The 18,929-nt window shown below is 29.0% G+C and overlaps 1 protein-coding gene and 1 pseudogene across 12 annotated transcripts; one reads left to right on the top strand and one right to left on the bottom strand.

The window, feature by feature from the left end:
- Window positions 1-1,919: 1,919 nt before the first annotated feature.
- On the top strand, window positions 1,920-7,635 carry LOC114181408 (uncharacterized; annotated as a pseudogene). Its single transcript, XR_014994679.1, has 5 exons — window positions 1,920-2,491; window positions 2,584-2,628; window positions 2,813-3,115; window positions 3,215-3,378; window positions 7,296-7,635. The product of XR_014994679.1 is annotated as an uncharacterized LOC114181408 (transcript).
- Window positions 7,636-13,684: 6,049 nt separating this feature from the next.
- Window positions 13,685-17,410, bottom strand: LOC114182426 (ABC transporter C family member 7-like). 11 transcript variants are annotated; one of them, XR_014994447.1, is made up of 6 exons: window positions 16,031-16,723; window positions 15,861-15,927; window positions 15,396-15,786; window positions 14,986-15,254; window positions 14,512-14,896; window positions 13,685-13,919 (listed from the first exon to the last, which is right to left on the bottom strand). XR_014994447.1 is itself a non-coding variant. In XM_085672367.1 (6 exons), exons 4-5 carry the CDS (start codon window positions 15,310-15,312, stop codon window positions 14,692-14,694), a joined length of 432 nt encoding a protein of 143 aa, XP_085528493.1. In that variant the 5' UTR covers window positions 15,313-15,786; window positions 15,861-15,927; window positions 16,031-16,215; window positions 17,395-17,410; the 3' UTR covers window positions 13,685-13,919; window positions 14,512-14,691. The 11 variants fall into 11 exon arrangements, 7 of the variants coding, with proteins under 7 accessions (XP_085528493.1, XP_085528494.1, XP_085528495.1 ...); XR_003604085.2 differs by having other exon boundaries at window positions 14,512-14,720; window positions 14,834-14,896; window positions 14,986-15,786; window positions 16,031-16,718; XR_014994448.1 differs by having other exon boundaries at window positions 14,512-14,745; window positions 14,834-14,896; window positions 14,986-15,786; window positions 16,031-16,717.
- Between the last annotated feature and the right edge of the window lie 1,519 nt (window positions 17,411-18,929).

Raw genomic sequence — 18,929 nt, 5'->3', positions numbered from 1 at the left:
TTCTTCATAAAGTGTTAAAATTTGCTAGAAAGATTGGAGTGGTTTCTTCTATGTCTGTTCTTTTGGTTTAAAGCACCCTGGAAACTTGTTTGTGAGCTTTTCAGATTATGCTTATCATTGATAATGATCTAACATATCTGATTGCAGCTATAGGAGAAGTTTCCTGAATTGGGTATCAAGAGTTTGTGTCTCATCAAGCAAAAATTAATGGATTTGTGAGATGGTATGACATCCAATTGAATAAATGCCACAAAATAATGGATGTTGGTTTTTTAAGTGCAAAACAACAGAAAGGGGAACCCTCATATGTCAACCTTTCTCTATCCAATTACCACAAATTGATAAGCATATTACAACCACGATTATTGTTTTGGAACATCATGATGGACCTAGCCAAATTATATGGGGTTGTTCAATAAGTTCGAAATATCTACTAAAGTATGTGCTTCATCTTCAAGTGAGTGCATACATAATAAAATAAATAATTATATTTTTTGTATAATAATTATTTTAAAAATAATTTGAATTATAATTGATTAACTGTGAAAAAATATTAAAATATGTTTTGTGAGAAGTCGTAATTATACAGAAAATAAAAACTATCCATTTGTCCTAAATGACCATATATAATTGTAAAGATTAAGTTAATTGATATTTACATGACCAATTGGATGTATCTATGAAAGAATCTTTTTTCAGAGTGAAGTGAATAAACATTTACGGTTATGACCATATTGATATTTACATGACTTTAATATGAATTATCAAGATTGAAACACTCAAGTCATGAGCTTTTTGTGTAAGTGTAAGTAGAAAAAAATGTTGACTATATTCAATAAGTATTTTATATTTAATAAAAAAAAAACTTTGACGTATATACTGAAGTTAAGTTGATATGTTCAAATATAAATTTATTGCTATGTCAATATATGATAAATCTTATTTTTTATACTAAATTATATACTAAAATAATAGTGAAAATACATTGGTTATGTGTATATGTGTTATCTTTTTTATGACAACCTAAAATAATAAAATTATAGTTATGAAAATAATTATTAATAATTGTATTGTAGATAATTTTTATTTATTTTGTAGATAATTTTTTATTATAAATAGTTATTTCAATTTTAGAAAAAAAGTCAAATTGAAAAAAAATGGTTAAATTTAAAAAAACAATCAAATAGAAAAAAAAAATCACTTAAAGATAAACAGGTAAGAAAATTATTTTAATTTAAAAAATTATTTATTAAAAATTTAAAAAGAAAAAATGTACATAAAACTAAAAGGATAAATTCTCAAGTAATCCCTGTAGATAAATTTATGTGCATAATAGTATAGATAAATTTGTGTGCACAGTACAAGAATGATTATAATTTGTGACCAGGCATGTGAACCAAATTATAGTGCGTTTTAGAAATATTTACTCTCTTAGTATGTCCAAAAAGTGTGTTATCTCAGTTACATTCCCCGGTCATCATTAACTCTTTTTAATCTTTTATTCTTGTACAATGTTGTTTCTCATAATATATATAATTTCTTATACACTTATAATAAATAATAAATAATATACCATTGGTCTTTACATTTTTTTTACAAACATTATATTCAAAGGAGATTTAAAAATTAAGAAAAAGCCTTTTAACTTGAAAGTGTGACAAAGTTAGTCCACCCAACCTTGTTGCCCCTAGCTACAAGAAATGATAAAGTTTTCTTCTAAAATTGTGTAAACTAATGGAATTTTGTGCTGTCCATAGACTGTAATATGAAGTATTGCAGCAACCTATTTAATGGAAGTAGAAGGAAAATGTAGACAAATTTATACTTTGTCTTTCCTGAAGAGAGAAGCGTATGAATCCAATGGTCTTTTTTGTGTACATTGATAAACTAAGAACATTAAAACAACCTCACCCTGTACCAGTTGGGTCAAAGAATAAGGAAGTTACTGGTGCAGTACTAGGAATTTAATGCAGACACCAAAAAAAGATAAAAGTAAACATACACTTGTAACACTGAAAGACATTTGAGTCATGTAGTTGTAGATTTCAGATTTAAAAGGTGAAAGAAAGAGCAAATTCTGGCACAGACAGATCAAGTACAAAACCCACATGCAACCAGCACCAAAAAGCTTCATCTTCTGAACCCTCTCAAGCTCTTTTTATAGTCATGTCATATATCTGCATCCACTTTTGAACATGTGCAAAGTTTGGTACACACCATGAGTTAACTTTTCAACAATCTTCCCAAGTTCACACTCATTCATTCATGGCCTCCACTGTGGAAATGCAGCCATCTTATAGTTCCAAGAAGCAAGATGATTCAGATTTCAATTTCACAGAATGGGGAGCAAAAGGTAGAATCAGTAGAGAGAACAGCAAGTCCAGAAGGTACTCAGCATCATATATAAGAAGCTTTAGAGAAGATACAAGATCTTTTAGATCAAACATAACCATTTCTAGCACTGCTTCTTCTCCTGGGTACCCTTTGAAAGGTACATTTCTTGTTCACTCACTCCAATTCAATCAGTTCATGAAATGAACTACCTTTTTCATTTCCCTCAGATTCTTTCAATTTTTGTCACAGATGAAATAGACCCTTCAACCTACTCTTTCACCACTGCTCTAAAAGGTACCAGAGTATGAATATTTATCGAATTTTGTTTGCTGTGTCTTCCAAATACATTACATCGATGGATACTGATTTTAATGTTTTAAGATATACTCATAAAGATTCTAAACTCATACTTATCAAAGAGGGCTTATAATATTAGTTGAATATTTTCAACCAATTGCATGGTGATCATCCACTGCAGCATTGCAAGCAAGATCAGCCTATAAAAGTTGGGAGTGTCTATCTCCAGAAGGTTTTGCCTTGAATTCAAAGTGGAATGAAGCAGAAAAATACATATGCAACCCCTTTTCAGGGGAGGTTCCGATGGAGTGTTTATCTGCAAAAACTCTCAGTGGAAGATCATTCAGAAACTCAGCAATAACAAACAGAATCACCATGTCTGCTCCTCTAGTCTATTCCTCAAGACACATGCAACAAACAAAGCCATCATCAACTTTCAATAACTGCATACAAGAAGAAGTAGCTCTTTAATTTCATATTCCAGGTTCAGATACACTTCAATTAACCATGTTGTTCTGTTCTGTGTTGTTTCCTTTTGCAGTGTATTAACACAACAAATTCTGCTTTCTATATCTGTATTCAGAAAAGGGAAAAGAAGGAATGACAAGAGATGCAGGTACTCAAAGTACACCTTATCTTAGTTCAACCAACCTTAGCACTCATATTACTCCAACCATCATAAAGAGACCAATAAAGTTTTCTCAGAACTCACCAAATTCAAATACCAAAACTGTTACTGAGGATCAGGTACGTCCTGCATCTTTCTCATATTTCAGTTATCACTCTTAACACTTTTGCATCAGATTCATTTTTCTTTGACCCTTGAATCATGAAAGCCATTAATACTGTCCTTTTAATGAATACCCAACATTCAAAAGGTAAAAATTTTAAAATATATGGTCCTTGTTTGTGGTATTCTTTTTCTTTAGTAGCATTGTTTCCCTTTTCTTACGAAGATATATTGTGCTTAAATCTTCACTGTGAATTTGATAAATTATTGGCTTAAGGTGTGTATACTTTCATCCAATGAATGCTATATATAGTATTAGCTCATTTTTACAGACATTAGATTTGAAGTGAAATATGATAAGATAATATAAAATGTATTTTTTTTACAAAGTTACAGTAATCAGTTATAACATTTTCACAGCTAAGAAAAAAGAATATTGTAAATAGTAAAAAAGAAAATAAATATTTGTACAATTTCATGAAACTTCAAGAACATTTAAGGCGATCTAATCATTTTATTATTAAACATTTAAAGACTCTAATAGTGTTAGTATTGCAACTTTGTTTCATTCTTAAATATAAAGTAAATAATCATTGATAAAAATTTAATATTTTTAACATATTCATAATTTATTTTATAATACTATTTATTAATTATCTCATACATCATTCACTTTTTAAGTTTGATAAAATTAAACTAACATGAAATAGAAAAATGCATATTGTAGATGAACTCAAGCATCTCAACCGAATATTTTTTTAGTGTTGTCTTTGATTGATATATTATAATTATTTTTAATATATTTAAAAATATTAAAATGAGTGCATAAGGACAAGAAAAAAATACCTAGAATATAGAATCAAAATTCTTATCGACCCAAAAAAGATCATTGCACCATTGATTAAAGGTGGAGTAGTTATGAATGTTACCACTACATGACAACCATATACTCAAAAAAGTGAGGTTTAGTTTATGAGCAAGTTGAAAAGTTAGAAATGAAAAATAGAAGAGAATAAATTAATTGGAGAAAGGTAGGCCAAGGGTGGGATTTTGAAGATAAGAGAATGAAATGTAGAAGATTACAAGCTTCCAAGGTGAAGTGTGTGGGGTCCCTCTTTCTCCTTCATCACCACATGCCACTCAACTTTTTCAGAATCTTTCTCTTACAACTAATAATGTATTTATAAAATGTCAAAATTTATTCATCAATTTAAATATTATTAATTTTATAAAAATATTTCTTCTCATATCAAATTTATTAAACCAATTTGAGAATAAGGTCTTTTAATATATTTCCAACCCTTCCTATTTTTGTGGGTATTTCTTGCAATTGTAATATATGTTATTATTCAATCACACATAAAAAATTGGAAAGGAAAAAAATGAACTTAGAAACAACTCTTGCTTATGTCTGTTCTCCAGCCACTGACATGTTATTAATCATGTATTTAATCACATGTAACTATATTTAATAAATTGTTTTTTGAACAAATATATTTTAAGTAGTAGTAATAATTATTTTCTTAATTGCACGATGGTATTAAACTTCTTATACTTACAAATTCATAGTTCAAATGTTTCCATTTTTCATAAGTATACTAGAGAATTTAGAATCTAAAGCAAATAACTTTGTCATGGATAACCGATAAAAAAAATGCCACACCACTGAGCATGTATGAAGGACCAGTTAATAACCGAAAGTGGATTAAATATTATTAACATTATTAGAAAAAACACATGCGTATGTGAGTTTTTATTTTATGATATAAAAAATTATTTAGATAAGTAATAATTTGATGTTAATTTTTGTTTTTATAATTGATTTAAATAAGTAGTTACTTTTTATATATCTCCTCATCATAATGGGTAGTGATGATATAGATGAGATTTTTTTTTCTCCAATAAACTTATTTTTTTAATATAAAACATAATTAAATATTTCTGAACTTTATGGGTATCTAAAAAGTTACGTTGATCCCTATTCACAAAAGACCAGTGTTCACAAGTTAGAATTTGGTTTTGGAAAAACTAAATTCTGATTTAATAAACAAGTTTATTTATGCAAATAAAGTTTAAAAACATTATATAACTTTTAAAAACGATAGACTTATCGATTGGGAAAAATTTCTTTACATCACTGAAAATTATTCTAATTTCACACACTAAAAATGGTAATGGAAATCAACTGTTTCATAAAGGGGATAGTGGGGTTCTTACCATAGTAAAAAATATTTTACTTTGATTATATTATAAAGTCACATTTAATATACGAATTTTTCTTTTTTATTCATTAATATATAATTTATTTGGGTTAAATATATATTATTTAAATGTGTTAGGGTGATTATTTGGTTACCTCTTTCGAATATATTTTCTTTGTTTTTATATCCTCTTATAATTGCATTGCAAATGCACGGGGATTAGGTGGACCCAAAACGTAAATATGAAGAATTGAACTTCCAAAAAACGTTGTAGTGTTTGTTTAAAAAGCTAATAAAAGAGATTTTAAATTATTAAATATTAATCGATGAATAGGTGGATAAAATGGATATAAGTTTATCTTACATAACATGTTTTATACAATATATTTACCTGTTTCAATATTTACGATAATTTTACAAAAAAACCATAAGATAATTTCTCATACTCAACTAATCTTTTTGTGTAAATTTACTTAAATCATTAGTCATTCTTAAGATTCTTGTATTTAAAACGTTATCTTGATTGGAGTTCGATATGACTTAAAAGAAATTCTTATTTAATTAAAGGAAAGATGTATAAAATGTTTTTAAGTGTCTGAAATATGATGCGATATCTTGTTTTTGGATGTATAGAAAATATCACAGCATATGAGATTTATATGTTTGGAGTTTGATTCAATCTTGTCACAATTTTATCTTTATAAAAAGTATTTTAATTAATTAAGAGATAAACTAGCATCTCAATTCTGAAATTGTGTGAGAATTTAAAGAGGAAAAAAATTGAATGAAAAAAAAAAACAAGAAAAACGAGTATAAGTTAATTAAAATATATAGTAAATATGTACATTAAAGAGAAAAAATAATTTTATGTAGAGTTCAGGCAGAGAGTACTTTTGTGAGATAAGGTCCAAATTGGTAGGGTAGTATGTACCTTAATTAAGGATAACAAATGTGGTGGTTCCCAAAGTGTCCTTCTCTGTAGTACATTGGCCATACTTTGTATTTTAACTTTTCTGGTCACCATTACTACCATCCAAACTATTTTATACATCTTTTCCAACTTTTCATCTCAAACAAATTATAACCACTATATTACATATACCATTATTTGAAATTTTGCTAAATCTTCTACCTATCATTTTCCCTTTTTAGTTTTACACTAATTTCAAATATATTATATCGACATCCTAATACATCCATAATATTATACAAGGGGAATTTTCATTTAGTTTATATGATTTTTGAATTTTTTTTAAAATAAAGAATTATAAAAAAGAAAAAAGTAAAGTATAGATAAAATCACATTAAAAGTAATCGTATTAAATAAAATATAATAATACACTGTAAATTTCTAGGAGAGATTACTGTAAAAAATCTGAGGTCAAACACAATCTTAAGAAACTTCAGCGGTGTAATTTATTTCATTAATCCATTATTTTTGTTATTTTTTTTTCTTTTGTTGCTATAATTTAAGTAATTACCGTTGTGGTTAATATACAGCAAATATATTATTCACATATATAAAAACTATAAAATTACTAGTAAAATGTTTTTTATAAAAGATACCTTTGATTAATGTGTTTTGCATTTGGCACATGATTAATAAAGAGAAGTTGTTGAACTAATTGTGTGGGTGGTGCATTAAAAAATAAAAAAACGATTGATGGAATATTGAAAGGTATATAGATAGAAACATTGAAATTGACGTGAGGTGCAAATGCATGTGCATGCAGGTGGAAGAGAAGAAGGAAAAAGAGGAAAGAGTGAGAGAAGTGAATGAGAATGTGAAGAAAGATGAAGAAGACAAAGTTTGGCAGCAAAGTGGAGGGTGCTTTTCATGGTCAAGGAAGAAAACTCAGAGAGAGAAAGAGAGGCAGAGAAAGGATAACATGTTTTTCACTCACTTCAAACTTTGCTAGAGAATGGAGTGAGAGAGAGAGAGAGAGAGAGAGAGAGACTCATGCATGGTGGTGTTCTTTGAAAATTTCTGTCTCATTTACTCTCTTGAGCAATTTTGCAGATTTTATTAAAAATGGATAGAAATGGAAATGAGTGTGGTAAACTTTTATGTTACATGATTTAATGGTGTAAGTGATGATTTTGGTGAAAGTTTCACAACTAGGGCTTCTATTTTCCACCTCTTCTTCACTATAATGTCACATTTAAGTAAAATTAAACTTGTAGGCTACATGTGGTTTTTCCCATAGGATTAAAGATGGTAGAATGGTAGATGAAAGATTTTGGCTTTTTTCTTAATTTAAAATTCAATAAATTATAGATAATTTAAATTGAGAGATCAAAACCCACAATAACAAAATAGGATAAGTACCTTTTTGGGTCTAAAACCTTTTCCTTATCCCAGGTCTTGTTCTTTTCTTCACCTTTTTTTTTTTCTTTACAAAAAACTAATGTAAAAATGAGATTAATTTTCTATATGGAAGAGATTATGAGTTTTTTAAAAAACTTTTTATTAATTATACACACAATACTACGTATATTTGATAACATTTAAAATTTTTGATAAAGCTTAAAAAATGTTTTCATTTGCAAAGATGATGAAGGATTATCTTGTTTTCTTTTAAGATTATTGAATATGGTGTGAGTTGATTAAGAAAGCTAAGTGAAATTTTCATTGGACATTAAGATAGCATGTTATCTAGATGTGAAGGTTCCTTTCACAAAGCTCAAGAGAAGAAGATGATGGATTGATTCAAAAACAAAAAGGAAATGGAAAGCACATAAACCATAGAAACCCAAACAATTAAAGGAAGAAGAAAACATAAAATGGAAAGGAAAAGAATGGTAAAAATGTGAGAAGCACGCCATTACATGGCTAGGCTAGAAGCCATGACAACCTTGAAGATGAATGGATGTGTGCAGCCACTTGCTATGCAAGATAAGGCTTAAAAGTATTCACTCCCAAGGGAGGAAACTCTCACAAATGGTTGAGACACAAGAGTGTTTTTACTTCAAAAATGTTCAACCCTTTTACATGTCTAGGAGCACCCCTTATATAGAAGAGTTTAGGGGTCTCTAAGCAAATAAAAGATACCTAAGGATGTCTCTACAAAAACCTAACCCTAGATTCTAGAAACTAGGTCAAATAAGGTTACAAAAATGAGAGACCAAAAGAGCTAACTATGGTGTGTGCAAGGCTAATTTCGTTCTAGCACAAAAGGAGACAAAGAATGTGTCTCATATGTCTCCAAAAAGTGGCCAAAGTGTGCTAAAAACAAAGGAGACCAAAGGTACATAGGTACACTTGCTTCATGCCTTTTACTTTATGCTTTATGCCTTTGCTTTACTCTCTCCTCCACATCATTTATGCTCCCCAATCACCATTCGCCACCTAGCATTGCTTTCTTACTCCTAATTAACCTACAAAGCAAATAAACATAGATTAGCATGTTGGCTTGTGTCAAGTCAATTGTAGTCAATAAGTCAAACCTAGTCAAAGGTCAACAAGTCAACTAAAGTTGAATCAACTAAGTCAACTTTGGGAATCAAAAATAACAAACACAAATGAAAGGTATGAAGGATTAGTGAACTTCCTTTCTAAACATGCTTAGTCTTCTTAAGCATGTGCCTCCATCCTTGGTTGGGGTCAATCCTTCATCATGTATGGAGCAAGGTTTGAAGTTTTTAGTGACCATAAAAGTTTGAAGTACCTTTTTGATCAGAAAGAACTAAACATGAGACAACGTAGATGGATTGAATTTCTTAAGGATTACGACTTTGAGTTGCAATATCACCCTGGGAAAGCAAATGTTGTTGCTGATGCTTTGAGTCGAAAGTCTATACATGCATCTATGATGATGGTGAAAGAATTGGATCTGATAGAATCATTCAGAGACTTGAACTTAGCTGTAAAACTTAGACCCAATAGCATATGCTTAGGAATGTTAAAAATATCAAGTGAATTCTTAGAAGAAATAAAGAGAGATCAAGAAAGAGATTAATTTTTGCAAGAAAAGTTGATAGCAGAAGTTGAAGGAAAAGAATTTGAATTCCACAAGGATTCAAATGGAATCATCAAGTTTAGAGATAGAATTTGCATACCTGCAAAAGAAGAGTTGAGAAAGTTGATAATGGAGGAAGCTCATAAGAGTAGCTTAAGTATTCATCCGGGTGCTACAAAGATGTATCAAGACTTGAAGAAAATGTTTTGGTGGTCTGGGATGAAGAAAGCAGTGGTGGAGTTCGTCGCACGTTGTCTAGTGTGTCAGAAAACAAAAGTTGAACATAGAAAGCCTTATGGGGAACTACAATCCTTAGATATACCAGAATGGAAATGGGAAAACATATCCATGGATTTTGTGACAGGTTTACCAAAGACTGTGTTTGGTCATGATGCAATTTGGGCCATTGTAGATAGATTAACAAAATCTGCTCACTTTCTACCTATTAATATTAGATTTCCTTTAGAAAAGTTAACTCATTTGTAGATAAAAGAAATTATCAAGTTACATGGAGTACCTTCTAGTATAATTTCTGATAGAGACCCTCGTTTCACATCTAGATTTTGAGATAGCTTACAAAAATCCTTGGGAACAAAAGTTAGGCTCAGTTCAACTTATCACCCTCAAACTGATGGACAATCAGAAAGGACTATCCAATCATTAGAAGACTTATTGAGAGCCTGTGTTTTAGAACAAACTGAAAGTTGGGAGAAATTTCTACCACTTATAGAGTTCACTTATAACAACAGTTTCCACTCAAGCATAGGAGTGGCTCCATATGAGGCTCTATATGGAAGAAGATGTAAAACCCCGTTGTGTTGGTATGAGAATGGAAATTCCTTAGTTTTGGGTCCAGAGGTAATTCAACAAGCAACTGAGAAGATTAAAATGATCAGGGAAAAGATGAAAACTTCTCAAGATAGGCAGAAAAGTTACTATGACAAACGAAGAAAACTCCTTGAGTTTGAAGAAGGAGATCATGTTTTCTTGAAAGTTACACTTGTAACTGGGGTTGGTAGAGCTCTCAAATCTAGAAAACTGACACCCAAATTCATAGGTCCTTATCAAATTCTTAAAAGAATTGGTTATGTCGCATACCAAATTGCTTTACCTCCAAATCTTTCGAAACTTCACAATGTTTTTCATGTGTCTCAACTTCGTAAATATATTCATGACCCTTTTCATGTGATAGAACCTGATATAGTACAAATACGAGAAAACCTTACTTATGATGTGCTTCTTGTAAGGATTGGAGATCGAAGGATTAAACAACTTCGGGGGAAGGACATACCTTTGGTCAAGGTATTGTGGAATCAACAAGATGAAGGTGATGCAACTTGGCAATTAGAAAGTAATATGAGAGAGATGTATCCCCATCTTTTTACAACCACGTGGAATTTCGGGGACGAAATTCCTAAAAGGAGGGGAGAAATGTAACATCCCTATTTTTTAATAAACTATATTATTTATTTTAAATAAAACACTTAGAAAATCTTCTATGTTTACTAATGTTTCGTATTTTATTATGATGTAGTTTAAATATTAAAAATATATTTTATCATGATGTAATTTTTACTTATTGAAAATAACAATAAAAATAAAACAAAACAAATATAATATATATATATATATATATATTAGGTAAAAATATTTTAATTAAATAGGTGTGTGTAAAAAAAATATATATGAAGAATTTTTTAACAGAGATAAAAAAAAATATTTTTCTAAAAAAAAATAGAAAAGAAAAAGAAAAAAAGAAGAAGAAGAAGAGATAAGAAGAGATAAAAATATAAAAAGAAAAGAAGAAAAGATAAGAAGAAAAGAAAAAAAAAAGGATAAGGTGAAGAGATAAACATTATCTCTTCATTAATTAAGTAATCATGATTTTGATAAGCACATGGTTTGCTTATATATACATATGGAATGAAGGTTACGGAAGGTGAGAAAGTGAGAAAGAAAGAAAGGAAGGAAGGAGAGAGAGAGAAAGGAGAAAGAAAAGGATAAAGAGAAAGAAAGGAGAGAGAGAAAGAAGAGAGAGAAAGAGGAAGAGAAAGAAGAGAGGGAAAGAGAAAAATAGGAAAAAAAGTTTAGAACAAAGATTCAAAGAGATCCTAGTTTTCTTCAAAGATTATTAGTGTGCTCTTCAATCAATAAGGTAAGGGGGAGTGAGTTTAAGCTTTTATATATTAATCTTGATAAGCTCATAAGTTTTATATTAATCTTTTATTTATTTTGACTCATATATTATTCTATTTACTTTCATTTAACTTATTTTCATTTATTATCCTCTTATATTTATTTTATTTAATCTCCAATTATACACTGATCCTGTTTATTTATTTATTTTATTTAATCTCCAAATATGTATTGATCCTCTTTATTTATTTTATTTAATCTTTAGTTACGCACTGATCCTATTTATTTATTTATTTTATTTTATTTATCTCTAGTTACGCACTGGTCCTATTTATTTATTTTATTTTATTTATCTCCAGTTACGCACTGGTCCTATTTATTTTATTTTATTTTATTTATCTCCAGTTATGCACTAGTCCTATTTATTTATTTTATTTAATTTATCTTCAGTTACGCACTGGTCCTATTTATTTAATTTATTTTATTTATCTCCAGTTACGCACTGGTCCTATTTATTTATTTTATTTTATCTCCAGTTATGCACTGGTCCCATTTATTTATTTCAATTAATATATCTCCAGTTACGCATTGGTCCCGTTTAATTTATATTTTTGTTATTTTATTTATTTATAATGTTATAATCTTTATCTAATTATTTATTTAAAGTTCTTGCTTTGATTCTTATTTTATCATTATTTTATGATTAAAAAAAATGTGAAGTGAAAGTAAATATTATTTTATTCAGTAAGCTTGAATATAAGAAAATTACATGTACATTTTATTTTATTTTATTTTATGTTCTTTGTGTATAGTTTATACAATGACATGATTTGATAGTCATCACATTTTATGACCCTTGAAAATATCCAAGAGTATGTCAGTTGAGTGAGAGTTAAGTTTGGTTTCAATAAGTTGAGATTAAACCAGTGTCAAAGTGTTTGTATTTGGGAAGTCACAGTTTGGTACACTGCGGGATGAAAGGCAGGGACCATGGTGGGGTCTAAGGAAGTTTTACCAAGTAGGTGAATATCTGGATAGTTCAGAATAGCGCCCTGGACTAGGATATTCATAGGCCAAACTTGGGACTATCCGATACCTGCTCGGCATCGCCAAGGTTAGGTAGTGAGTATATATCTCTTTTGTGAGCCGATGAATGGCTAATATTCTCGAGAAAGAAATAATTATGATTGTACCAATGTTTTATGAGAAATACTCAACTACCTAATCACTTCCCAAAGTAACTTTTGATGTTCAGATTGGATCATCAGAAGTGAAATATGGATCCATATGTTTGGTAAAACAAGATCAAGTTTTGTGGTTGTAGGTCCAAATCTAGGCCCCCGGTGTCTGTATTGTTTGTTGAGTTTATTAAGATTGATATTTAAGGCTTATAAAGACCTCACTCCTTTCATATTTTTCTTTCATATGTACCTGTTGCATGAGCAGAAGAGGAACCTGCTCAGTGAGAGTTGTTCGGGATATTATTGGTGGATCTTCTGAAGATTGACTCATGGATAATTTCTATTAATATCTTTAGGAGATGTTAAAAATATAGAAAATCTTCTATTCTGATGTAGGACTCTTAATATTTAACAAATATATATTTTTGTAATATTTCATGAACAATTACATAGATGCAAACTACATATATGAATATGAAGTTATGTTATTATTAATGTTCTCTCAAGGAAAATCTTATGGTAAAAAAAAAATTAATTCCATATCTTTTTATCAAATAATAATTATTTAGTATAGTAGTTGAGGCGTCACAGGAACCCTTGGTATTTACCGACGATTCTGGAACTCCTGGTATTTACCGACGGTTCTGGAACCCCTGGTATTTACCGACGGTTCTGGAACTCTTATATAACGGTATTGAAATTTCCTTTTTCAGTGTTTTCTACCCTTATAATGCAATTCATTATTTGTTTATGTTCTTACTTATTTTTTAAATTCTCTTAATTTTATTTGTTAAACTTTTTGAATGCATATAATTCGTAAAACATATGATATTAAATGGAAAAATCTTAACATTTGGACATTTTTTTATAACTACATATAACATTCATAGAAACCAGGAACGTTGTCTATAAGTTCAAGGTAAATAATAAAGTTTAAACATTCAAACTAGTGAAACATACAATATCTTTGTTTTTATAGTTATAAAGTCAGATATAATGAAAGTCTAATAAGATTCTTCAACTATCAATCTTGATTTGAATCATTTGTTTCTTCAATAAGAACATGTCTGTGATCGAATACCTAACATAAAAAAAATCATAATTAGTAAAATTCTTTATATAACAAGAAATTTTAACAATGAACTATGTTAGATGAGCCAACTCAACTCTTAGACTATTCCCCCTTTTCCAACCCCAAAATATGCATGTTAGATAAAATTAGGAATATCATATGTATATATATATACATATGTATATATATATATATATATATATACACATATACATATGTATATACACATATACATATATATATATATATATATATATATATATATTCCTATTAATCATATATGTTTTTGTTTAGAAAAGAAAATTCGAGAAAATAAAGTGATTTTTTTATTTATGGAAAAGCAAGATAATTTTTAAGTTGGTGGATAAAAGTTAGTATCACGTTTGGTTTGTGTTATTTAAAAACAAGAGAATGACGAAGGAGTAAAATTAGATGTGCAAGACTAACCCTAAAGCCTAAACTGAGGTTTAGAGTAAAAAATAATTACATTTTTCATAGCAGTGCTGAAAGCTTCTAGATGTGGGATCTCAGGGTTACTACTTTAATACGTTGTATCTCCTCTCTATACTAGCAAGAAGAAAGAGATAGAGTAAGAGCTTACCTTGATTTAAAAACAGAACCACGTCAATGATTGAAGTTATCCTATGAGCAATGGTGAAGATTGTGCATTCTGCAAAATGATGCTTAACTGTTTGTTGAATAATATTATTTGTGGCTATATCAACTGATGCAGTAGCTTCATTAAGCACCAAGATCTTGCTTTTCTTCAGTAGAACACGGGCTAGGCAGACCAATTGCCTTTGACCCATACTGCAATTTTCTCCATTTTCAGTAACTGTAAAAGCTCATAATGATATGTAATGCATATCATTGTGACCTGTAACACCTGTCATGTGTATGTTCAAAGTTTTGAGAAATCAAACCTATGGAGTCAAGCTTCCCTTTTTTTTTCTTACTGCATCTCCAAGTTGGCACATCTCTAATGGCTAAAAAATGTATTAAAACAAATTAGGATGTATACTATGCATGAACTAAAGAGATGAGTTCTTGCTAGTATCAAACAAACTCAACTTACCTGCCAAATCTGTTCATATTTGTACTCTTCCAGTGGATCCAGATTGGTTCTTACAGTCCCTTCAAACATTGTTGGCTCTTGAGGAATAATGCTTAGTTTGGATCGCAAATCATGAATTCCAATCATAGTGATGTTAATGCTATTTATCAGTATTTGTCCAGCAACAGGTTCAACAAGTCGGAAAAGTGTTTGCACTATAGTTATTTTTCCACTTCCTGTTCTTCCCTTAATACCAGTTTTTGATCCAGCAGTAAAAGTGCAAGTAAGACCTCGTAAAACAATAGGCAAGTGAGGAGCATATCGAACTTGCATAACACAGCTCCTCATTACAGTTATATACCATAAGAAAACTAGGAAAATATAATTGCAGCCTTCAATTCACAAACAAATGAAAAACCATTGAAATGTACCAGTAAATCCTGTATATGAACCTCTCCAAATGATGGCCAAGAATATTCTGGCTGGTTGTCTTTAATCACAAGAGGAGCTTCACTTGGGAGAGATGTGTATTGGAGTATTCTTTCAACAAATATAATTTTGTTCTCCAAAGTGCAAATAAACCAGATTATATTAGTTTGTAGAGAGTTTAACATCATGACCCATGACCTCAGTTTTCCTTCCAGGCCTAAAAGAATCTCATCCCAATATATTTCCTATGGTGGCAAAGGCTTGGTTTTTTCTGAGTATGGTCCCTACTGGCGCAACATGAAGAAACTCTGCACTGTAGAACTTCTGATTGCATTAAAAGTTGACATGTTTTCTCCCATGAGAAGTGAGCTGTTGGCAGAGTTTGTCAGCTGTCTGCAGAAGACAGCATCATCGCATGAGGTTATAGATATCAGTTATACTGTCGGGGATGTCATTGAGAATCTCACCTATAAAATGATCTTTGGTCGAAGTAAAGATGATAGATTCGATGTCAAGAACCTTGTTCGTGAAGTACTAATACAATGCAATAAGAAACATGATCAGGAAACATGATCAGGTAAATAAGTTCTATCTTCATATTAAACCAATGAAGAATTATGAACATACTATAACATACTCTGTTCAGGATTCGACCACTTGGGGTGGCATAAAAAAAAGATATTGGTGCTCGAAAAGCATAAGGGTAAGGCTTCCAATATGAGGTTCAACAATTCCTGAAACTGGAGTTGCCACAGTCATCTAGTAATTGCTTACATGGAGAAAAATGTACTAGCACGTTTAGAGTTGCTAGTGTAGCCATTCCTTCACGGGTCCATTGCAAGAAAATATATACATGAAATAATTGAAAGTGAGTCAACCATAAAATACTAATTTAATACTGAAATGCAACATTATGAAGTTTTGAAATGAAAACAACTGTGATTTCTGTGGAAATTTAAAGGCCAATCTAAATGCAATTGGAAATAATTAAACAAAGAATTAGTCATAAATTTAGATTCCAAAACCAACACATATACTGTGATACCCAAAAAAGCCTGAGACAATACACAAGTATTTGGTTGAATCTCAAATTCTGGGACAATACAAAAAGAAGCTTGGAAAAGAGTACTCATAAATGGTAAGGATAAGGATAAAAGTTATAATATTTCAGAAATAGAATTCTTAGGCATGTAATGTTACTTGAGGAAATTTCTGGAGCTAACCATTTTTGTTTCATCCATGGTGTAAAGGTTTCCTAAAAAGCACAATGGTGTAAGAATGTACTTCAATTTAATTAGAATTTATGGAGTGGTGTCCACGGAACTTCTTCTTAGGATGAATTTTCCTAAACACTTTACAACCATAATCAGTTTAAGCAAGTAAGCACATATATTAGACTTATGTGACAAAAAGATGGAATAAAAGATATGGATAATATTTACCATTTATAACTTATATCTTTATATTAATAATATTGTATAAATCAATCCACAAAGCCATTTAAAAATCCATTTAAATTGCTAGCATAGTCTTAACAAGAATTCCTGGAACTATTGATAAACTTGAAACCAAAAAATCAATACCTTTGTTCATGAGAGATGGAACTATTAAATCCTACATAATTAAATGACAATGAAATTTTTTAACATCATGAGATTGCTTTAATGTTTATAGTCAAAAATAAGTAGATTATCCTTCATGAATCAACCTTAAAACAAACAAATATGAATTACAAACAATCAAGAGAATATCAGAACAACTTAAACAAAGTTATTGGAACCGAAAGACAAAGTCCTGAAAAAATTGTATATTGAGCATGATTAGTATTTGATCATATTAATCAATGCAATAGATATAAAACTTATAAAGTCTATACTTTCTAACTTTCAACAACAACTGCTCAGAAACAAGAAACCATTTAGTGCCAAGCTTCCTATCTCCTACCATATAAGAGTACTATAGAGTCTTAATAGAAAGATGATGAAATGAGTGAGTAGGAACCTTCAGCGGTGAGAGGCCGAGAAGAAGAACCGCGAAAGAGAAAGGGAACCGTGAAAGAGAAAGAGAAAAGAAAAGAAGTTTAGACAAATGAATATTTTTGAAAAATCAAAAAAATAAAACGAGAATAATTTTACTAGGGTTTTTTAAAAAAACCCCTGAAACTTACCGGAGGTTATTAAGACCTCCACTAAAAAATCTCTGGTAAAAATATATATGTTTCTAGTAATTAATGAAACTTAATTGATAAAATTAAAAAATATTTTAAAAAAATATAAAAAGAAAACAAATATTCAAATTAAAATATATTTTAAATGTTTGTTTATTTTAGTTTTTTTAAATTCTGATGAATCTATTTTTTATAGACTAATAAAAGTTGTAATACATCACTTCATCAAAATGACACAAAGAACAAATAATAAACATAATAATAAAATTTTGGCATGGATCTTGTATCTTTTGAACTCCAATATATGTTGGATAGTGATAAAAAAATATTCATGGCAATTACATTAAATTTTTATATTGTAGCAAATAAAAGTTATTTATACAATTATAGTGAAAAAATTACATTATAATTGATGATGATAGAAAATAAAAAATAATTAGATAAAATATATTGAAATAATATTCTACATGATGAAAATAAACAATAAATAAAAATATTAACAAATTAACAAATGTGTGTCTTAGAAATAATTTGAGAAACCATTGAAATAAATTCCATTTAGAAAATCAAATGTATAATTAAGGGTATGATAAGATGAAAAATACCTTAGAGATCTAAGTAAACTTTTCAAATATCAACATATATACTCAATGGTTGAAAAATTAAAAAAAAATTATTTTAACAAAACAAAAGAGTTCTTGAAATGAAACAAAAATTAATAATAATAAGTAAAGCATTTTTTTATATTACCTTAAATTTAGAGTATTAAACATTCTCATGTGAAAGAAAAATATACAATAAATAAAAATGTTAAAAAATAATAGAAATATTGAAATGTGAGGCATAAAATTCAAGTTATATTTTCAGGATTCGATATTCAAGAGACTAGATTTTCTTAACTAAGATGGATTTTAATGGGAACAAAACTAATAATATGAAAAACAAATGGGTAATTTATGATATTATATTATTGAATTAGTTGAGTGATTGGTGGCGTATTATACGTGAAGTATGTATGAACAATTATATTTAGTTTTTATTTATTTATTTTTTATTTTAAATTAGATGTGGAGATAAAATATAAGATATGAATATGAGATATGTATAACAATTAATGAATTAATAGAATTGTCTAAAATTAATTAAGCATAAGGTTGAGTAAAAGTAAAATTGATTTAAAAAACTAAAAGGAAATACATGTATCAGATTTAAATTAAATAATAAAGAATATATTTTTAAAATAAAAATGTTATTTAAAAAAAAATAATTATTTTGACAAAAACTCTAAACACATTAAAATAAAATGTTATAGTTTATTTTATTTTAAGTATATTTAATAGAAAATAACATATTTATAATTTAAAATAAA

The sequence above is a fragment of the Vigna unguiculata genome, chromosome 4, assembly GCF_037176805.1.
Source record: "Vigna unguiculata cultivar grain cowpea cultivar isolate G323 ecotype 2 chromosome 4, ASM3717680v1, whole genome shotgun sequence".
NCBI lineage: Eukaryota > Viridiplantae > Streptophyta > Magnoliopsida > Fabales > Fabaceae > Vigna > Vigna unguiculata.
The sequence above is the reverse complement of the archived record's forward strand: the minus strand, read 5'-3'. Positions and strand labels throughout refer to the sequence as shown.